Below are 17,743 nucleotides of genomic sequence, written 5' to 3'. Positions count from 1 at the left end.
GGTTGACCATTCCTGAAGAAAATGACACATCCACACTGGTTAAGCTCACTTTAAACTCATGCCTGCATTTCGCAAATAGGCTCTCAATACAGCCTGGCCATCCAATTCTACCTCACAGGTTATTTCACTTTCCCACTCTCCAAAATGGCCATGTCTCAGGTCTCTCCTCCAATTTCCAGTACCTGTTTTTTCTCCTACTGCCCTCACTCAGCCAATGACTCTGCCTTTCCCACCAATGTTACTGACCTACCTGCATCCGCAGTTACCGTGGTGGATTAGGGCCCCTGCTCATTTCAAAGTCAGTCAGTCACCTCTTTTGTATCCCCTGTCCTCTCAGGCAGTCAAGGATTTCCCATGCAGTCTTCTCCTCTCTCATCAATATCATAACTTCTCTCCTTCCATGAGTTCAACCCCACTGGTGTATTAACTAGATGGTCTAGTTTCTTCTAGCTAGAAAAAAAATCTACTTGACCCTAAAGCCTCTCCACTCCACTATCATTGCTCTAGTTAAAATTATCAAAATCCTTCTGTTGGGGAATGAATCCTGTCCCCCACAAAAGGAACAATCAAGTCCCAACCCCCAGGTCTGTGGACATGAACCCAAGTGAAATAGGACCTCTGGAGATGTTATTAGCTAAGTCATGCCCAAACTCAAGGAGGGTGACCCTTTCCAGTTGGTGGAGGTCCTGATGAGTGAAGGAAACTGGACAGAGAAGCCAAGGGGAACAGCCAGAAGCTGGGAGTCAGCGGCGCCCAGAACAGAAAGGAGAAGGCGCTGCCATGTGCCTGAAAAGCCAAGGACCAAGGGAGCTGGCGGCCAGCCCCAGTCTGCAGGCAGAAAGCATCATTTTGCTGATGCCTTGACTTTGGACTTCTCCTAACCACAAAGTCATGGGCCTGGTAAACCCCCTTGTTCAAGCCAACCCATTAGCCAGAAAACTCAAACGCCTCCTAACTGCCAAATTCATTCTAAATAGCAGCATTAAGCATGGCTGACCACATTTCTCCCTTTTATTTACTTATTTATTTTTGACTTAACCCTACTCTTCTTTGTGTCCTGGCTCAACCTAGGCTTATCCAGTGGCTCAGTTTAACTACATCTATGGGTGATAATTCCAAAAATTAACTTTAGCCCTGACAGCCCCACGACTTCTGACTCAAATTTCCAATGGCCTATTTGACATCTCAACTAAAAATGTACTAGGCAATTGACAGATGGATAGAGAGATGAATAGATAAATAGAAATGTGAAAACACAAGGAGAGTTAAATGCCACCAGTGGGTGCATGGCCTTCACTGTAAAAAAAATTTTTTGAACTATGCTGTTAGTACAGTGTATGTTGGGAAAAAACCTACTACACATCTCAAGCCTAACATAGTCACATCATAATTATTGCTTCCATCCCTTTCAAACTCCTTACAGTATTCTTGTAAATACCAAGGCAAAAATAGACAAGGCAAAAATCCAGGGCTGAGCCTTGACTGCCTGTCTCCCACCTGGAACATAACGCCATGAATGCAGGGACCTTGCCCAGCTCGTTCATCAATATTCTCAGAGTCTAGAATAGTGCCTGGCACACAGGAAGTGTTCAAAACCAGTGGCTGAACTAATTAATGAGGGATTACTGTTCTGCTTCTCTTAAGGCCCTTCACCCTTCACCCTTCCTTGATCCTTGAACCAGAATGGAGCTCGTGGACTCCAACCGCCCCAGGCCCCAGGCAGCAGAGACTGTGTCATACTATCTCATTATGGATTCTGACCAGTCATATCAGACCCTTAAAGGAGAGTTCAAGAACTTTCTTTACCACAGACCCAAACTGTTCTCTGTCCCAAACCTGCTAAACACAGGAGCCACAGCACTTGTCACAGTACGTGGGCATCCGCTGCGCAGGGCCCGGCCATTCAGGCCTCACCAGGTCTCCAGCCACAATCACCCCTTTAGGCTCCCTGCACAGCACATGGTCTCTCCCTTCGTGACCGCAGGGCCTCACCTGAGGCCTGACAGGGCCCAGGGCAGCATAGCCCCGCCCTCAGGGGCTGCTGGACCTCACCTGAGAACCCGCCAGGCCCGCGGCACCCCGGCCCCGCCCTCTGGGGCCCACGCCCGCCCCCACGCCCGCCCCCACGCCCCGGCGGGCCACCGTCGCCCTCCTCCCGGTGCCCTGCACTTGTCCTCACCCGGCCTGCCCCGCCCCCTCCGCCTCACCAGTTAGGTTCCGTGCAGGGTCCTCTCAGCCAACCCCGGCGCCGCCTGCGCGCTGCACACTGGAGCCTTGGCCCGCGCCCCTGACTTAGGCTGACTGAGCCCAGAGCGGTAGTGCTGCCCCTGCTGGTGGCCCGAGGCACTGCAGCGCCCTTCGCTGCCAGCAGTAAATTCTCTGGAGTGACAGCGGCCCGTCGCCCGTCTCCCAGGCCAGTGTCTTGGTGCCAACAGCCCTGCTCACTGAGGACTTCAGGGCACACCCTCTCCACCCAGCAAGGACTAGGTGGCTGCGCTCTCCAGGGAGGGCCTGGCCCGCACCTGAGCACCCTACTGATCCTGCAGGGGCGGCAGGGGAGGTTTGCAGTGTCAGAGCAGGGCGCATAGAGTGCTTGAGCACTCTGGACCGGATAGACCACTGCAGAAGGAGTCACTAGCCTGGCCAAAATAGGAGGTCAGTGGCCAATAGGCCAGTCGAGACAGTTTCAGGTCTGGTGGTCAGTCAAGAGAGAGTTCAGGGAGCAGACATCAGCTCAGAATCTGAAGCCAGAAACTTTACTTCTTAACAAGCACGCCCCTATCCATTTGATCCTAACCAGAGCCAAAACTGGCTGACCTGGCTCTTTGAAAGGTATGACAAGACCTGCCTCACAGCGCACAGCCTTCCTTGGGCTATGCCAGGAGACAGTCTCATGCTTGAGCTGAACTGGGCTGCGCAGGAATGGCCACCCCCTGCCCAGGTGAGGAGGAGTCGGCTTCCTGCTCCATGGTGTACTGGCAGCAGGTGCCTTCTTGCCCTCATCATCCTGGCCTTCCCTCAGCTTCCAGGACATCCTTCGGGCAAGCATGTAAGTACCAGGGTTCAATTCCTCCTTAAAGATGGGCAGCGTGTCTTGTGTATCTTTTTCTTCCTCAGGATGCCTAAAATCAAGACTCTGCACCTGCTCACCATTTCATAAACGTGAGCAGAATGAATGAATTGAAATGTTGCAGACATCGTTGTGTCCCTACATAGGTGGCTGCTCCGGGGACACATAGAAGGAAGAATCCCTGCTTGCTACATCAGGAAATTCCCCTTGGTGGGCCCTGAGGTCTCAACCCATCTCTCCCAGGAACTTGGAAATTCCTACTGGACCACCCAATACTCCCAGTGGCCACTGACCTCCAGGGCTCTTCGTGATTTTGTTTCTACCAGTGAAAAATGAAAAGTACTATGAAGTTTAGGACTCTGTCATAGATTTGCACCATTCCTTCGAGGCCTTTGCAAGCCCTTGTGCCTTGTCAGTTACTGGGAGTGCAAGGAGGTGGGCAGACCTAGATTTAGATCTCTGCTCTGCTGCCTAATCCTGGGTGGCCTTGGCAGATTCTTCCCCGGCTTCTGTCTCAGCCTCCCTTTCATAGGTTTGAGTGTCTAATTGAGACAGAGGATGGTGGCACCCCCCCCCCCTTGCAGCCAACGCTTCCCGCCCTCCCCAGGAGATTAACTTCCTACAGGTCTCTAGAGCTGCCCCTCCCCGCACTCACTGGGCTCCTTGCTCCTACCTACCACCGTGTTTCCCTCTGAGCAAAGAACCCTCTGCAGGAGCAGCTCGGTACTGTTGGGGATAAGACCAGATGCCTGGATATTCTCCAGGGGCCTTATTAATGGCCCTCCTGGGGAATTGACAGTGGGGTAATCAATCAAAGCAGCAAACAGCTGGGACACATCCTGTGTCATTAACAAAGGGGCGGAACAATTAGTCGTTTAAAAAGCAAGCTCAAAGTGGTCTTGCTCTCTCCTCTGCTCTCCTGCCTTTGGAACCCTATTCTGGCCTTCTTCAGCCCTGCCTGGATCAATTCCACAGTCAAGAACCTAGACAAAATCAGGTTACAACCTCACATAAAAGACTATAAAAATAAATTGTGTGGAAGTCCAATGCCAATAAAAAAATTCCCAGTGGAGGCTGAAAAATATTTTATTGAAAGACCAAATGGACACATAATTACCTCGGTGTGAAGTCTGGGGCCACCTAGTCCCTGAGCCTTGGTGGGTACCCAATAAATATTAATGGCTCATTCCATTAATTGCCAGCTCACCCATTTGCAAAGCTTCAGCCAGTGCATTGCCCTGCACCCATCCCCCATAAGGAGAGAGAATCCTTAGGCTTTGAAGAGAGGGAGCATCTGGGTGGACAGGAAAACCTGGCACACACCCTTGAACATAAATGCCCTGCTTTATTAACTCTAAAATCATGATGTGGCAGAAAGTGGCGTGTAGAAATTGCCGGCTTCTAGAGAGCAGCTGGACTCGGAGCCTTTCAATCCTCCCATGTTATGGCGGCCTGTGCAGAGCCCGTGCTTCACAGTGGGAAAACAGGCGTGGCTATTGTATTGCGTCTTATTAGCTGGACCTCGTAGGGCGCCTGCAGGAGGCAACTGCTTTGTTTCTTTCCAATAACCATTCAAACTCAATGCACAGATTCATTTTTGCCTAGGCCCTTGTAAATAAAATCTTGGGCATGTCCAGTTACTTTAAGCACTCCAAACAGAAAACTCTGTGTTCTGATCTGATTTGCAGGCTCTTGCCTCCTCCAGGCCTGCTCTGCTTTGGGCAGAAAACAGTCTTGAGAAAGAGGCATCCTCAACCTCTCCCTTTACTCCCAGCTTCACAGCCAGCCGAATGGATCAGCTCAGACACCTCCTCCCCTGGAATCTGGCCTGAGGCCCTCTAGGCTTGGCGGATACTTTGCAGAAAGAGAATCCTGTGGTTTCCCCAGGAATTGCCCTGGGGAAGGGGAAATCTCCAAATGCAACTCTGTTGATTAATGAGGTCCTGACCTTGGCTAGCTGCACACAGCGCCCTCCCTCAGCCCTCGCCCTTCCTGGGTCCACTCCAGGGCTACCAATATGTTTATATATTTCATACCATGAATGAAGGTGCCAAACAGGTGGGTACCTGAAGGCCAGGATGCAGGCAGCGCTTTGTTAGCTAAGCCCTGAACCCTGATGAGTGGGGGAGGAAGGGTCACCTTTGTGTAATTCATCAGCCAAAAGGAGGGTGCCCTTTAGTCATTTTCCCAAAAGCCCCCTCTATGTGAGCAGATATCTCGGCTCACTCACTCTCTGTCCAGGCCCATATCGCCCCTCCATATTTCATGGCGGGTCCTGGCTGCCGCTCCCGTCCAGGTCCCCTTGGACATCCACATCATTGCCCTGGCATGGGTATTGACTCTTCCTCTTTGCCCTCCCACCAGGCAGGTTGTCAGAGCCATCACCTCTCACCTTTGACTTGCTCAGGCACGTGCCAGGCCCCCAGCTCTTGTGCCACCCCAACCCCCGAATTGCAGGACCCCTATGTAAAGCCTTACAAACTTCTTTTTTTTAATGTGGCCAAAGTTGAAGAAAAGCATATGAAGGGGCAGGAGTGAGCACAGCATGACTGTCCTGGCTATTCCAGGACCACCCATGTGGCTGCAGGAGGAAGAGTTCCTCCGGGAATGGTCAAGAGATGGCATTAGAATGGAAAAACTCGGGAAACGGACTTTGGCCCAGTGGTTAGGGCATCCGTCTACCATATGGGAGGTCCACGGTTCAAACCCCGGGCCTCCTTGACCCGTGTGGAGCTGGCCATGCGCAGCGCTGATGCGCGCAAGGAGTGCCGTGTCACGCAAGGGTGTCCCCCGCGTGGGCCCCACGCGCAAGGAGTGCGCCCGTGAGGAGAGCCACCCAGGGTGAAAAGAAAGAGCAGCCTGCCCAGGAATGGCGCCGCCCACACTTCCCGTGCCACTGACAACAACAGAAGCGGACAAAGAAACAAGACGCAGCAAATAGACACCAAGAACAGACAACCAGGGGATGGGGGGGAAATTAAATAAATAAATAAATCTTTAAAAAAAAAAAAAAGAATGGAAAAACTGGGTTGTAGCCAGATCCTGGAGTGTTTTGCATGCCAGGCTAAGAAATTTGAATGTTATGCCAGATTTTAGGCAAAAAAGCAGAGCACATGGCTTTATGTGCATCCCAGTGTGCTTTGGGGGGCACTGTGGGGGCGGGCACAGTGAAAGAGGAGACTTCTTTGGTATGAGCTAAGCACGGGGAAGAAGCAATGTTTGGAGAGTCTTCCAATCAGTGAAAGAATTTCTCACCTTTTTCTCTGAGTGTCTTCAGTAGAATCTGGATAGCCACTCAGGCCTTTTGTTTGACCAGGTCTTTAAGGAAGCAGGGTGATTGAGTGGAAAGGTCCTGGACTTTATTTCAGAGTAACCACAGTTTTATTTGGGGGGACAATGAATAGTCCCCTCTTTACTGGTGATCTGAGACAAATAATTACCTTCTCTGAATCTCAGTTCGCTCCTCTACAAAAATGACACTAACAACGTTTAAGTCAGAATAAACCAGATTATGCTGCTGTAGAGCGAACAAACCCCCCATCTTAGTGACTCCTCACAATGCAGGTTTTATTCTTGCTCTCCAGCGTGGGTCAGGGGGCAGCTCTGCTCCATGTTTCCTTTCTCCTTGCTTGTTATGATCCCTGGGCCAGATCACAGAGGGGTGGGGGTGGGTGGGATCTGCACATGTGCACATGCAATTAATGTGCCAGGATGGCATGGAAGTAGCACCCATGGCCTCTTCTCATCACTTTTTGGCCAGAATAAGTCCATGGCCCTGTGCTCAGAATGAAGAAACCAGAAATATTTGGAACACAGCATGAATGACTTCCCTGAATGTCAACTCCTCAAGGCTATGGTGAGGACGAGATCTGGTGAGACACACTAAGTGGCAGGAACCGACCTTGAACTCTATCAGGTTCTGACAGAAATGGAAGCTCCTCGAGGAAGAGCACCCCTACCCACAGCTGTAGTTAAGACTCCTAGCTTCTAACTGATAAGAACTTTAGGAAACCTTTTGTCTCCTTGGCCACAGAGGTAGACATAGGCCTTCCGTGTGAAAATACTTTCAAAATGATAAAAGGAAATTTGAAAATTCCAGCAAAGAAAATCCTTGGTGGGAAACAGAGATCCAAAAAGATCAGGACTGACAAATGTCTCTGAGTCATAGATACAGAGGGCCCTCAAGGACAGAATTTAGGGGAAGGCAGGTGAAAATCGCTGGTGACAGACAGAAGGCTTTTGGCTGCAAGTGTCAGGCAGTGCTCCTTAAACAGGAGTAGGAGAACTCCCAGAGCCACTGCAGGCAGGGTTCAGGTTGGTTGATTCAGCAGCTCAATTATGTCAACATGGACCCAGATTCTCTCCATCTTTCTGCTTGACCATCCAGTGTGTTGATTTCATTTGTCTTCATCTTCAGGCTGCTTCCTCTTGAGGTCATGGAAAGGCTTTCAGAAACTATCCAGTGGGAGAGATAAGTAATTGCTTTCTGGAAACTTTCTCTAGAGATGCATGGGGAACTTCCTAAAAGCCTCTACAAAGTATCTACACTGTGTATGCGTGTGTGTATGTGTGTGTGTGTTGGCTTAAATTTCATCATTTGTTCTGTCCATAGTAAGAGAGATTACCCTTAAAGCAATTGGGTCTTATCCTGGAAGGAAAAATGAGAGATGGATGCTGAATGGACAATGACTAGTCTACTCTGTGTCCACTGATACTAAGCAGGCCTGGTTTTAAGAACTGCTTCAGAGATAGATGGTTTCCAGCACTGATCCTTAGCAGTTTCTTATTAAGGGGATAGTATTACGTAGGACTTGTCAGCAGATTAGGAGTATAAGGAAGAACCAGAGAGCAGACAACTGGGGGGGGGGGGAAGAGGTAGGAAAGGGAGAGAAATAAATTTAAAAATAATAAAAAATTTAAAAAGAACCAACTAGGAGACACCAATCCTCTCCCACTTCATTCCTTGTTTGCCCCTCAGCCGTGAAATATGTCCATGTGTACTCACCCTTAAAATCTTCTTCCAAGGCTTCTCCCTTTATGCTAGAGTTTCACAACACAGCCTTCTTTAGGGTTCTTTCCATAGGATCTCTTGTGGGTAAAGTTACACTATATCACTGCTCTGAGACCCTGCAGCTGCATCCCTTGCAATGGCATTCAGGATGAACCCACATTAGCTAAAGTAGCCAGCTAACCCTCTGGGGTAGCTCATTCCAGAAATATCTCAAATTCCAAATGTACAAAACTGATCATCAAATGGGATTTTCTAACACCTCCATTCTCTCTTATATGAAATGAACAATAGCCTCCAAAGTGATTTCACTAATTCTTGTCTCTCCCACACCAAGAATTCATTCACCTCCACAAACCAGACTAATCTTTTTTAAACAGGGTTTGATTATAATGAATTCCAACTCAAAACCCAGAATTCTTGGTTCACAGTCTGTTCCCAGCCCATCTCTCCTGGCTCCTCTCCCATATTCCAGTTCCCAGGCACCCGTATGCTGCATCTTTGCTTGCCTCCTCCAAATGCTCAAATGCTAAGCCCTTTAATTTTTACAGCACTCTCTCAGAGGAATACCTTGATCTTGCAGACCCAACCCTTAGGCATGATTACATTTTCCTTCTGGGAAAAATTTCTGTTTTCTATATGCCATCTGTCTTATTGGCCAAGCTGCTATGAAAAATACCATACATTTGGTTGGTGGGGTATGTATTGTCTTGTAGTTTGGGAGGCTAGAAATCCAAAATCCAGGCTTTGGCAAGACCATGCTTTCTCCCCAAAGTCATCAGCGTTCTGGCGCTGGCTTGCACCAATCCTTGGAGTTCCTTAGCTTATTTCCTGCCTCCCTTGCATAGGGCTTTCTCTCTCCTTATGTCTGCATTTCTGTGTGACCTTCTCTGACTGCTAGCTTCCAGTTTCTTCCTTTTAAATGGCCTCTAGTAATGTGGATTAAGACTCATCCTGGGAAAGTGGATGTGGCTCAACTGATAGAGCGTCTGCCTACCATAGAGGAAGTCCAGGGTTTAAACCCAGGGCCTCCCGGCCCGTGTGGTGAGTTGGCCCATGAGCAGTGCTGCCACGCACAAGGAGTGCTGTGCCATGCAGGGGTGTCCCCTGTGCAGGAGAGCCCCATGTGCAAGGAGTGCGCCCTGCAAGGAGAGCCACCCCACACAAAAAAAGCACAGCCTGCCCAGGAGTGACACTACATACATGGAGAGCTGATGCAGCAAGATGATGCAACAAAGAGACACAGATTCCCAGTGCTGCTGAGAATGCAAGCAGACACAGAAGAATACACAGCAAGTGGACACAGAGCAGACAATGGGAGGTAGAGGGGGGAAAGGGGAGAAATAGATAAATAAATAAATAAATCTTAAAAAAAAAGAAGACTCATCCTGATTCAGTTGGCTATACCCTCCAAGAATTCCCATTTACAAAGAGTTTCACAACCTACCACAACATCATTACAGCATTTATTCCATGCATTATAGTAATGTGCTTTTATTTTACCTCCTTCTCTGGAGTGTAAGCCCCTGGAGGGTAATCATCCAAGTTCATCACTATCTGCTTGGTCTTGCCCAGACCCTGCTATACAGTACATGCTCAATGAATGCGTGTCGAGTTGAAAATGGAACAGAAACATTTAGATATGTTCCAATATTTGTCCAATTTTCTTTGTCTCCAGGATTCTTTGACTCTGTAAAGACAAGTCCATTATTCTGCAGCAGACTTACCAGTAGCTAAAGGATGGCGTTGGCTTAGACTTCTGTAATCTATGACCAAAAATGTTTTAAATGCAGTGACACTGCTAACTCTGGAGACAGCCTTTGGGGGGAGCACATGCACCCCAGTTGGCCACTGAAGCTAGCCATGCTCAGTCTTCAAAGGATATGTCACTTTCTGTAAAAACCCATCTGCCAAAATGCAGAGCTGCCACGGCAAGGTTGCCTCTTACAGTATCACAACCAGGACTTGACCTTAATAATGAATCCATCCATCTTGTTCAGATTTCTCCTGTTTTAGTTGTAATTATTTGTATGTGTGTATTTAGCTCTAGACAATTCTATCATGTGATTGGGTACATGTATCAACCACCACAATGAAAACACAAAACATTTCCATCACCACAAGAATCCCTTGCATTGCCCTTTATAACCACACCCACTTCCCTCCCACCTTACTACTCCAACCCCCCACCCTACCCCATTCCACACTTAACCCCTGGCAACCACTAATCTGTTCAGCATTTCTATAACTTTGTCATTTCAAGAATATTAGATAGATGGAATCATACAGTATGTATAACATTTTGGGCTTGCCTTTTTAAATTAAGCAGTCTCTGGAGAGTCATTCAATTTGTTGCATGTATCAGTAGCCTTTTTTTTAATTTTGAAGTACCACCTCATGATTTGGATGTGCCACAGATGGTTTAGCTATCCACCTGTTGAAGAGCTTCTGGGTTGTTTCCATTTGGGGGCTGTTATGAACAAAGTTGCTCTGAACATTCGTGTACAGGTTTTGTGTAAACATAAACTTTAATTTCTCTGGAATAAATTCCCAAGGTGCAATTGCTGGGTCTTATAGTAATTACATGTTCACTTTTATAAGAAAGTGCCAAACTGTTTTTCAAGGGACTGTACAATTTTACATTCCCACCAGTGGTGTATGAGTGATCCAGTTTTTCCACATACTCATGAGCATTTGATGTCCCTATTTTTTTTCCCATTTCAGCCATTCTGCTAGGTTTATCATATCTCATTGTGGTTTTAGTTTGCATTTCCTTAATGGCTAATGAAGTTGAACAACTTTATATGTGCTTATCTGTAATCTGTATATAATCTTTAGTCAACTATCTGTTTATGTTTTTTGACAATTTTCCAATTGGGTTGTTTGTTCTTTAACTGTTAAGGTTTGAAAGTTCTTTATGTAGTCTAGATAATAATCCTTTGTTGGATTTATGGTTTGCTAATATTGCCTATCTTTCTAACAGTGTCTTACACAGGGCACAAGAGAAATTAATAACTGATTCTTATTATGGATTGTACTTTTGGTATCAAGTCTAAGAACTGTTTGCTTAGCTCCAGATCCCAAAGTTGTTCTCTTATATTTTTTTCCTAAAAGTTTTAGAGTTTTACATTTACATTTAAGTCCATGACCCATTTTGAATTAAATTTTGTATAGGGTGTAAGGTGTAGGTCAATTTTCATTTTTTTTGCCTATGGATGTCCAATTGTTCCAACAGCATTTGTGGAGAAGGCTATTCTTCCTCCATTGATTATCTTTTTTTTTAAAAGATTGATTGATTGATTAATTGATTGATTGATTCCTCCCCCCTCCCTCCATTGTCTGCTCTCTGTGTCCATTCACTGTGTGTTCTTCTGTGTCTGCTTATATTCTCATTAGGTGGCTCCAGGAACTGATCCTGGGACCTTCCAGAGTGGGAGAGAGGTGATCATTCTCTTGCACCTCCTCACCTCCCTGGTCGGCTGCATCTCTTATTGTCTCTTCTCTGTGTCTCTTTTTGTTGTGTCATCTTGCTGTGTCAGCTCTCTGCATGGGGCAGCATGTCACATGGGGCAGCTCGCCACACAGGCCAGCTTGCCTTCACCGGGAGGCCCTGGGTTTCAAACCCTGGCCCTTCCATATGGTAGACAGGAGCCCAATTGCTTGAGCCACACCTGCTTCCCCATTGATTAGCTTTTGCACTTGGTCAGTCGTCAGGGCATGAGTCTCTTTCTGGGTCCTCTATTTTGTTCCACTGAGCTATAAGGCTGTCCCTCTGCAATACCACACTGTTTTGTTTACACAGCTATAGAATAAGTCTTAATATGGGATAGTGTGATTCCTCTCACTTTTTTCTACTTTTTCAAGGTTGTTTTAGCTAGTCTAGATTGTGTGCCTCCTTTCCACATAAATTTTAGAATAAATTTGCCTCTGTCTACAGTAAAACTTTGTTGGGATTTTGATAGGAAGTGCTTTAAACCTATAAATCAATTTGGGGAGGATTGACATCTTTACTGTGTTGAACTGGAAGTCCACTTTTGCTTCACAATTTAATGACAAACATTTGTACATTTGGGCCATCTTGGACAAATGATGTGCTGGTGCATAATAGGAGCTAAAGAAATGATTATGACGGAGAAGGAGGATGGTAGGGGCAGGCAGAGTCTTCAGGAGTCTGGAGCCTGCTTCCTAAATCTGGCCACACATGCAATCATCTGCTGAGCCCTACTGATTCAGAGTCTCCAGGGGTGAGGCCAGGGAATCTGCAATTTTAGCACCCTTGAATGTTGTTTTCCTTGTCCAGTTGGATTTGTGAATGCCACACGCAGAGACTGAAAATGGGAGCTTTGTGCAGGCAATGAGCACAGTCCCTCTTTCTGACTCTTCTTCTGACTTTTGTCCTGAAACAAAGCAAAGTGGCAGATGCAATAGAGTCTGATTAAAACAAATACATTCATCCTGAGATATGACTCAAAAATGAGTATTGCCAGGTCTGGGGGTCCTATCCTACAAGCAGGAGGACTAGATTAATTAATTGTGAAACTGCACCCACCCATTTCTTTTCCAAAAGGAAATAAGCAGAGTTCAGCAGAGGGCAAGCAGTTCTAAAATTGTACATACTGTTATCTATTCACTTCATTGCCTACTTGATTAATTACCTAACCTTGAGGTCAATGAAACTGTGTAATGCTGAACCAAAGGAGCTGGCCATGGCCCTAAGAGCATTTGAAACAAGACTGTTCAGATCCTTGGAAAATTCTTTTTCATTAATGGCAGAACCAGCCAAATGACCTCAAAGGCTTTACCATCACAGAGAGAACATGAAAACTAGAAATAAAAACATGTAGAGAAGAATTACAAATTGGATTTTAGAGGAAAAGTGTTTTTGAAATCTCTGCCTTTGTTTGCTGTTGAAATCCTTGTATTTTTCAATATGAAATTTACTATAAAGCAAAAAAGGAATTTTTTTAATAAAGGATTTTTTAACAAAATAAAGAGCATTTTCATAATCCTGTCACTGAAACAGTAGCTGATTTCTATTCCATTTATGAATGTTCTTTCTATTCTTTGAACTTCTTTGTGTGCGTACATGTTCTCCTATTATTGTAATCAGTTAGCATAAATTTTAAGTTATTACATCAAACTCTTTCTAAGTGTGACTTTCTTATAGTTATTATTTGGTTGCATAATATTCTATCATGCTGAAACAGAAGTACCAGAATTGCCTTTAATATTACCATATTGTAAAGCATTTTATTCACTTCCAATTTGTTGTTTTATGGAGAGCACTTTAATGAATATCTTAAAATAAATGAATATTTTATTTTTCTTATTCTGGATATTTAGGATAAATTCTGAAAATTGGCATTATTGGCTTAATGGGCATAAACATTTTTATGGCTTTTGATACCTTGGAGTACAGCAGCTTCATCATTATCTTACCAACATTGGATAATATTCTTTTTTATTTTGAGAGTATAGTGAACTTAACTTAGTACATTGACTTTTTACCAGAATATTTTCCATGGGTTTGCCTAGCATTTGTATTTTTCTTGTGTACATTATCTATTCAAATTCCTTGTTTGATAAGTTATAATAAATTCCAAGGTTCTCTAAATATAATCTCTATTTACCATCATATAAACATTTTCCCAATTATTCTAGTTTTACATGAATTTTATCATGGTTATTATGTAGAAGTTTGAATATTTTCAATATTGTCAAGTTTGTAGTTCTTCTTTGTTAATGCTTTTTGCCAGAAGCCAAAGGAAATTATCATTCCTCTATAGATCTGATAAAAATTAGATTCTGTTTTCTACCAATTTTCCCCTGGTGGAGTTTTTTATATTTAATCTACCTGTACTTAATTTTAGTAAAATAAGGGGACTACGAATGTCAATCATGTTTTCAGCTATCCCAGCTCTATTCATGAAATCACCGTCCCCCCACCACCCTGTGTGAGAATCTGACTCGGCTGTGTGTCTCCCCATTAGACAGACTCAGGTAAGTAAGTATTCCTTGGTGCTCCCCTCTCTCCCACTGGATCTATTTCTTTTGTGCATTTGCTAACACCACATGGCTTGAGTTTTCCTTTTTGGTGGCAGGTATATGGCCTGATAGCTGGCAATGCTGCATCTGCCACTTCACAATTCCTTTTTTATGAGATAGTCCCATCTGGTTTTTTTCCTTCATATTATCTTTAGGATCAGATTGTTGAATCTCAAGGGAAAATGAGTTTGTAACTCTTTGGGGCTGGATAGGAAGGGCGCAGCCTCTATTACTCCCATTGCTTTGCGCCAAACTCCTTAGCAGATTCCTTCTAAGAAACCAGGCCACTTTGAAAACCACAGAAACCCCTTTGGCCAGTGGGGAACCCAAAAGTACACAGGTTCACGTTGCCACTGTCCCTAGAGAGCAGTAACCAGTGCAGCAGCAAGGCCTCACCCTGCCAGAGTGATCTCGAGGGGTTCTCAAGCCCTTTCCCAAAGGAGCACACCCACCCCTAACACACACACACAGCGCTTTACTTGACATAACCCCAAAACCGAAGACAGGTCACACCTACTCCTCAAAATGAGCCTCAAAGGTGGCAGGCATGATCTTTCTGGCAGTTAGCTCTTTCTTTTTTTAATTAAAAAAAATTAATTGCTTTTTAAAAAGATAAATAGATCACAAAAAATTTACATTAAAAATAGAAGAGGTTCCCATATACCACCCCCCCCACCTTCTCCCACATCAACAACCTCTTTCATCATTGTGGCACATTCATTACATTTGGCAAATACATCTTGGAGCACTGCTGCACCGCATGGATTATAGTTTATATTGCAGTTTACACTCTCCCAAGAACATTCAGTGGGTTATGGCAGGGTATATAATGTCCAGCATCTGTCCCTGCAGTGTCATTCAGGACAACTCCAAGTCCCAAAAATGCCTCTTAACCACTGGCCCAGGTCATTCATCCCAGGCTGCCACAGGCTTCCTTCTTGGAGGCGGAGCCGGTGGATACATCCTCTGGCTCGGTGACATCGGAGGCTCGTCTGCACGATTGCAGTCAGAAGGGTGTCCATGCAGAAGCTCCGGGGTCTGCCTGGCGTGGCTGTCTCCCTCTCCATTTACCTAAAACAGTAAGCAGCTTTGGAAGGGTGGCCCTGCCAGCTGGCCAGCAGCCTTCCCTAAAATGACAGTGTCATGTCCTTCTTCACCCCACTGGATATGGGGCTTTGTAAAGTCTCACGAAAGAAATACACTGTGAAGAAGAAGTAGGACTGGTGCCATTTGGCAGAAAGGCGGTTTGGGTAAATGTGCACACCACACAAATCCACGAGATGACACATTTCAGGAGAAATATAAAAATGCACCCAAAGTAGAATCAAACAGATGTATTGTGAATCCACCTCTCCTTGACATATGAGCTTGGACAAATTAAACTTCCCCACCCAACTTATAAAAGAGGAATAATAACATTCAGAGTTGAAGAGAGGATTAAATTAAATCACTTACAGACACTTCCTATGAAGTCTACTCTCTTAATGTCCATAAGGACCAAACAAAATCATTTGTTTTATAGGTATAACCCCTGCTCCTCATTCCATAAGCAGAGGCCTCTCTATATCCTCCAAGACATCTCCTCACTTCCAGGGCAAAAGGGGAATATAAATAACAGAGCTCCCAAACCTTTCAGGAGTTGCTGGACCTCCTGGAGTATTTAAAGGGCTGCATTTTAAAAGCATGCAAGTTAACACTCTAGAAGTGCAGGGACTTCTTGACTTCCCTGAAGGCCACCCCGAGAGCACCCGTGTCACCCATCAGCAGGGCAGGTGACACCTGCTCCCTCTTCTGTGCAGGATAAATGGTAGTGACAGGACTGCCCCCCCCCCCCATATCCCATGCACCATTCTCAGCTGAGGGCTACTCAGTCCACCCCAGGTTCTTACTCCCATACCAGAGACAAGTGCTTCTTCCCACCCACGCCACACCCCATGTTAAGGCACAGCACCAGCTGACCAGTTCCTTCATCGACAGGGAAACAAAACAAACTCCAACACAGTAATACCGTTCATCGTCTCGCTGAATTAACTTCCCCCTTTATTAACGATGGAATTAGCTAACATCCTCGAGAGCTTCTTCCGGGTCGGGCAGACCATGAGCCAAACATGTGCTGTGCATTGTCATCTAATCCTCTCAATACCAGCGTGAAGCCAGCTTCGTTCTCTCCCTTTCACAGTCAGTTGACTGAGTCTTAAAGGGTTTAGAAGTCATTGGTCCAAGGTCCCCAGTCTCCAGCAGGAGCCCCTCCAGCCACAAGCCCAGCTCCTATCTGCTCTGTTCTTTGCTGCCCCTTCAAATGCTCTGCCGACCTCCGTGGCATGTGTCATAAGTACTGGCCCTCGTGGCCCCTCGGCTGCTTACATGTGGGCCTCAAAGCCTCACCCACCTTCCGTCTTTTAGTTCTCCAGCCCTGTGCACCCCCAGCCTGGAAGGTAGCCTTGCTCATAGAAGCCACTCCCCATTGGCTCCACACGTCTGTGGATCCACAGTGCATTATTCCCCACGCTGGCAAGTGTCTGACTTCCCCATAAATGAGCAGGGCAGAGTCTTCAAAGCCTCCATGTTGGCCCCTCTATTAACTTGTTGCTTCCTATTTCAGGTAAGAGCCAGCTTTTATGTGCTATTTGAATTTCAATATCCATGGTCCTTATCAGCTTGCCTGCCACTGTCACCTGAGAATCCAGCTTAATCATCTGTGCCCACTGAACTTCCTTTTATACCAGAAGGAAGAAGTAGCTGGAGTATAATGAAATGGAAGGGAATGAAATGTGTTTCAATTATACCTGAATCTTCACACACTAAGGCTCTGGAAAGTTTCCATATGCTTCCTAAAGTGTGTTTCTGTTACAGTTTCTTGAACGTTCAGCATTTTTCAAAATGCTGGCCCTACGTACATTGTCAGCACTTTAAGAGAATGTTGGGTGGCTTATAGTGGCTTGTCAAGAATTTAATTTTCTCTGCTCCCAGTCTGACAGCATTTGCCGCACTTACTCCTCCCACATCTTTATCTACAGGAAGCTGACCCCAACCTGGCAGGCCCCTCTCAGCATCTGGCAACTCTTTCCATTAACAATTCGACTTGACTTTCTAGATTCTGGTCTCTACCCAGCCACTGTGGCTCAACAGGAAGGGCCCAAATTTGCATGATGTCCAGTCTCTCCTCTGAAATAGATCTAACTCAGGGGCAGGCAGGAGCAGACAAAACAAGCACCTGTGCATCCCATGCAGCCAAACAGGAGAGGGACCTGAGAGCATGACACCCACCTGAGGTCACCATCAGCCGGGTCCCCGGGCTCCTCCAGGTCTTCCCATTCACTCTCACTATCATGGAGATCTTCTGAGAGGACTCCCCAAGAGCAGACCTGCAGCAAGGGAATGGTCTCCGAATCTGCCTCCACACATTGGCTGCAGGGGAGCTGGCTCCGAGGTGTAGAGTTGACCCTGAGATGCTCTTCATCCACCATGACAGGAGAAGGGGGTTCATGTGGATGGCACAGGTGATCTTCATCATCAACCCTATCCAAGGCAGGACTAGAAAACAGAAACCCATGCCTCTGCCAATGCTGATCAGAAATTCCTCTCACCACTTTTCCCTTATCTTAAGGATGCTCAACATG

General features: G+C 46.0%; 1 protein-coding gene and 1 long non-coding RNA gene across 2 annotated transcripts in view; both read right to left on the bottom strand.

Annotated features, from left to right (window-relative positions):
* The window catches only part of LOC131279020 (uncharacterized), a 57,014-nt gene extending 54,729 nt beyond the window's left edge, over positions 1–2,285 (bottom strand). The window contains exon 1 of the long non-coding RNA XR_009186362.1: positions 2,208–2,285. This is a non-coding gene — a long non-coding RNA (uncharacterized lncRNA). The remainder of the gene's footprint in view (positions 1–2,207) is intronic.
* Positions 2,286–15,033: 12,748 nt separating this feature from the next.
* LOC131278931 (FERM and PDZ domain-containing protein 2-like) overlaps positions 15,034–17,743 on the bottom strand; it is a 38,046-nt gene continuing 35,336 nt past the window's right edge. The window contains 2 exon segments of the mRNA XM_058299566.1: positions 15,034–15,115; positions 17,391–17,657. Coding sequence (XP_058155549.1) covers positions 15,034–15,115; positions 17,391–17,657 — 349 coding nt within the window.

This window comes from Dasypus novemcinctus, chromosome 6 (assembly GCF_030445035.2).
Source record: "Dasypus novemcinctus isolate mDasNov1 chromosome 6, mDasNov1.1.hap2, whole genome shotgun sequence".
Lineage (NCBI taxonomy): Eukaryota > Metazoa > Chordata > Mammalia > Cingulata > Dasypodidae > Dasypus > Dasypus novemcinctus.
This window is presented reverse-complemented; position numbering and strand designations above follow the sequence as displayed.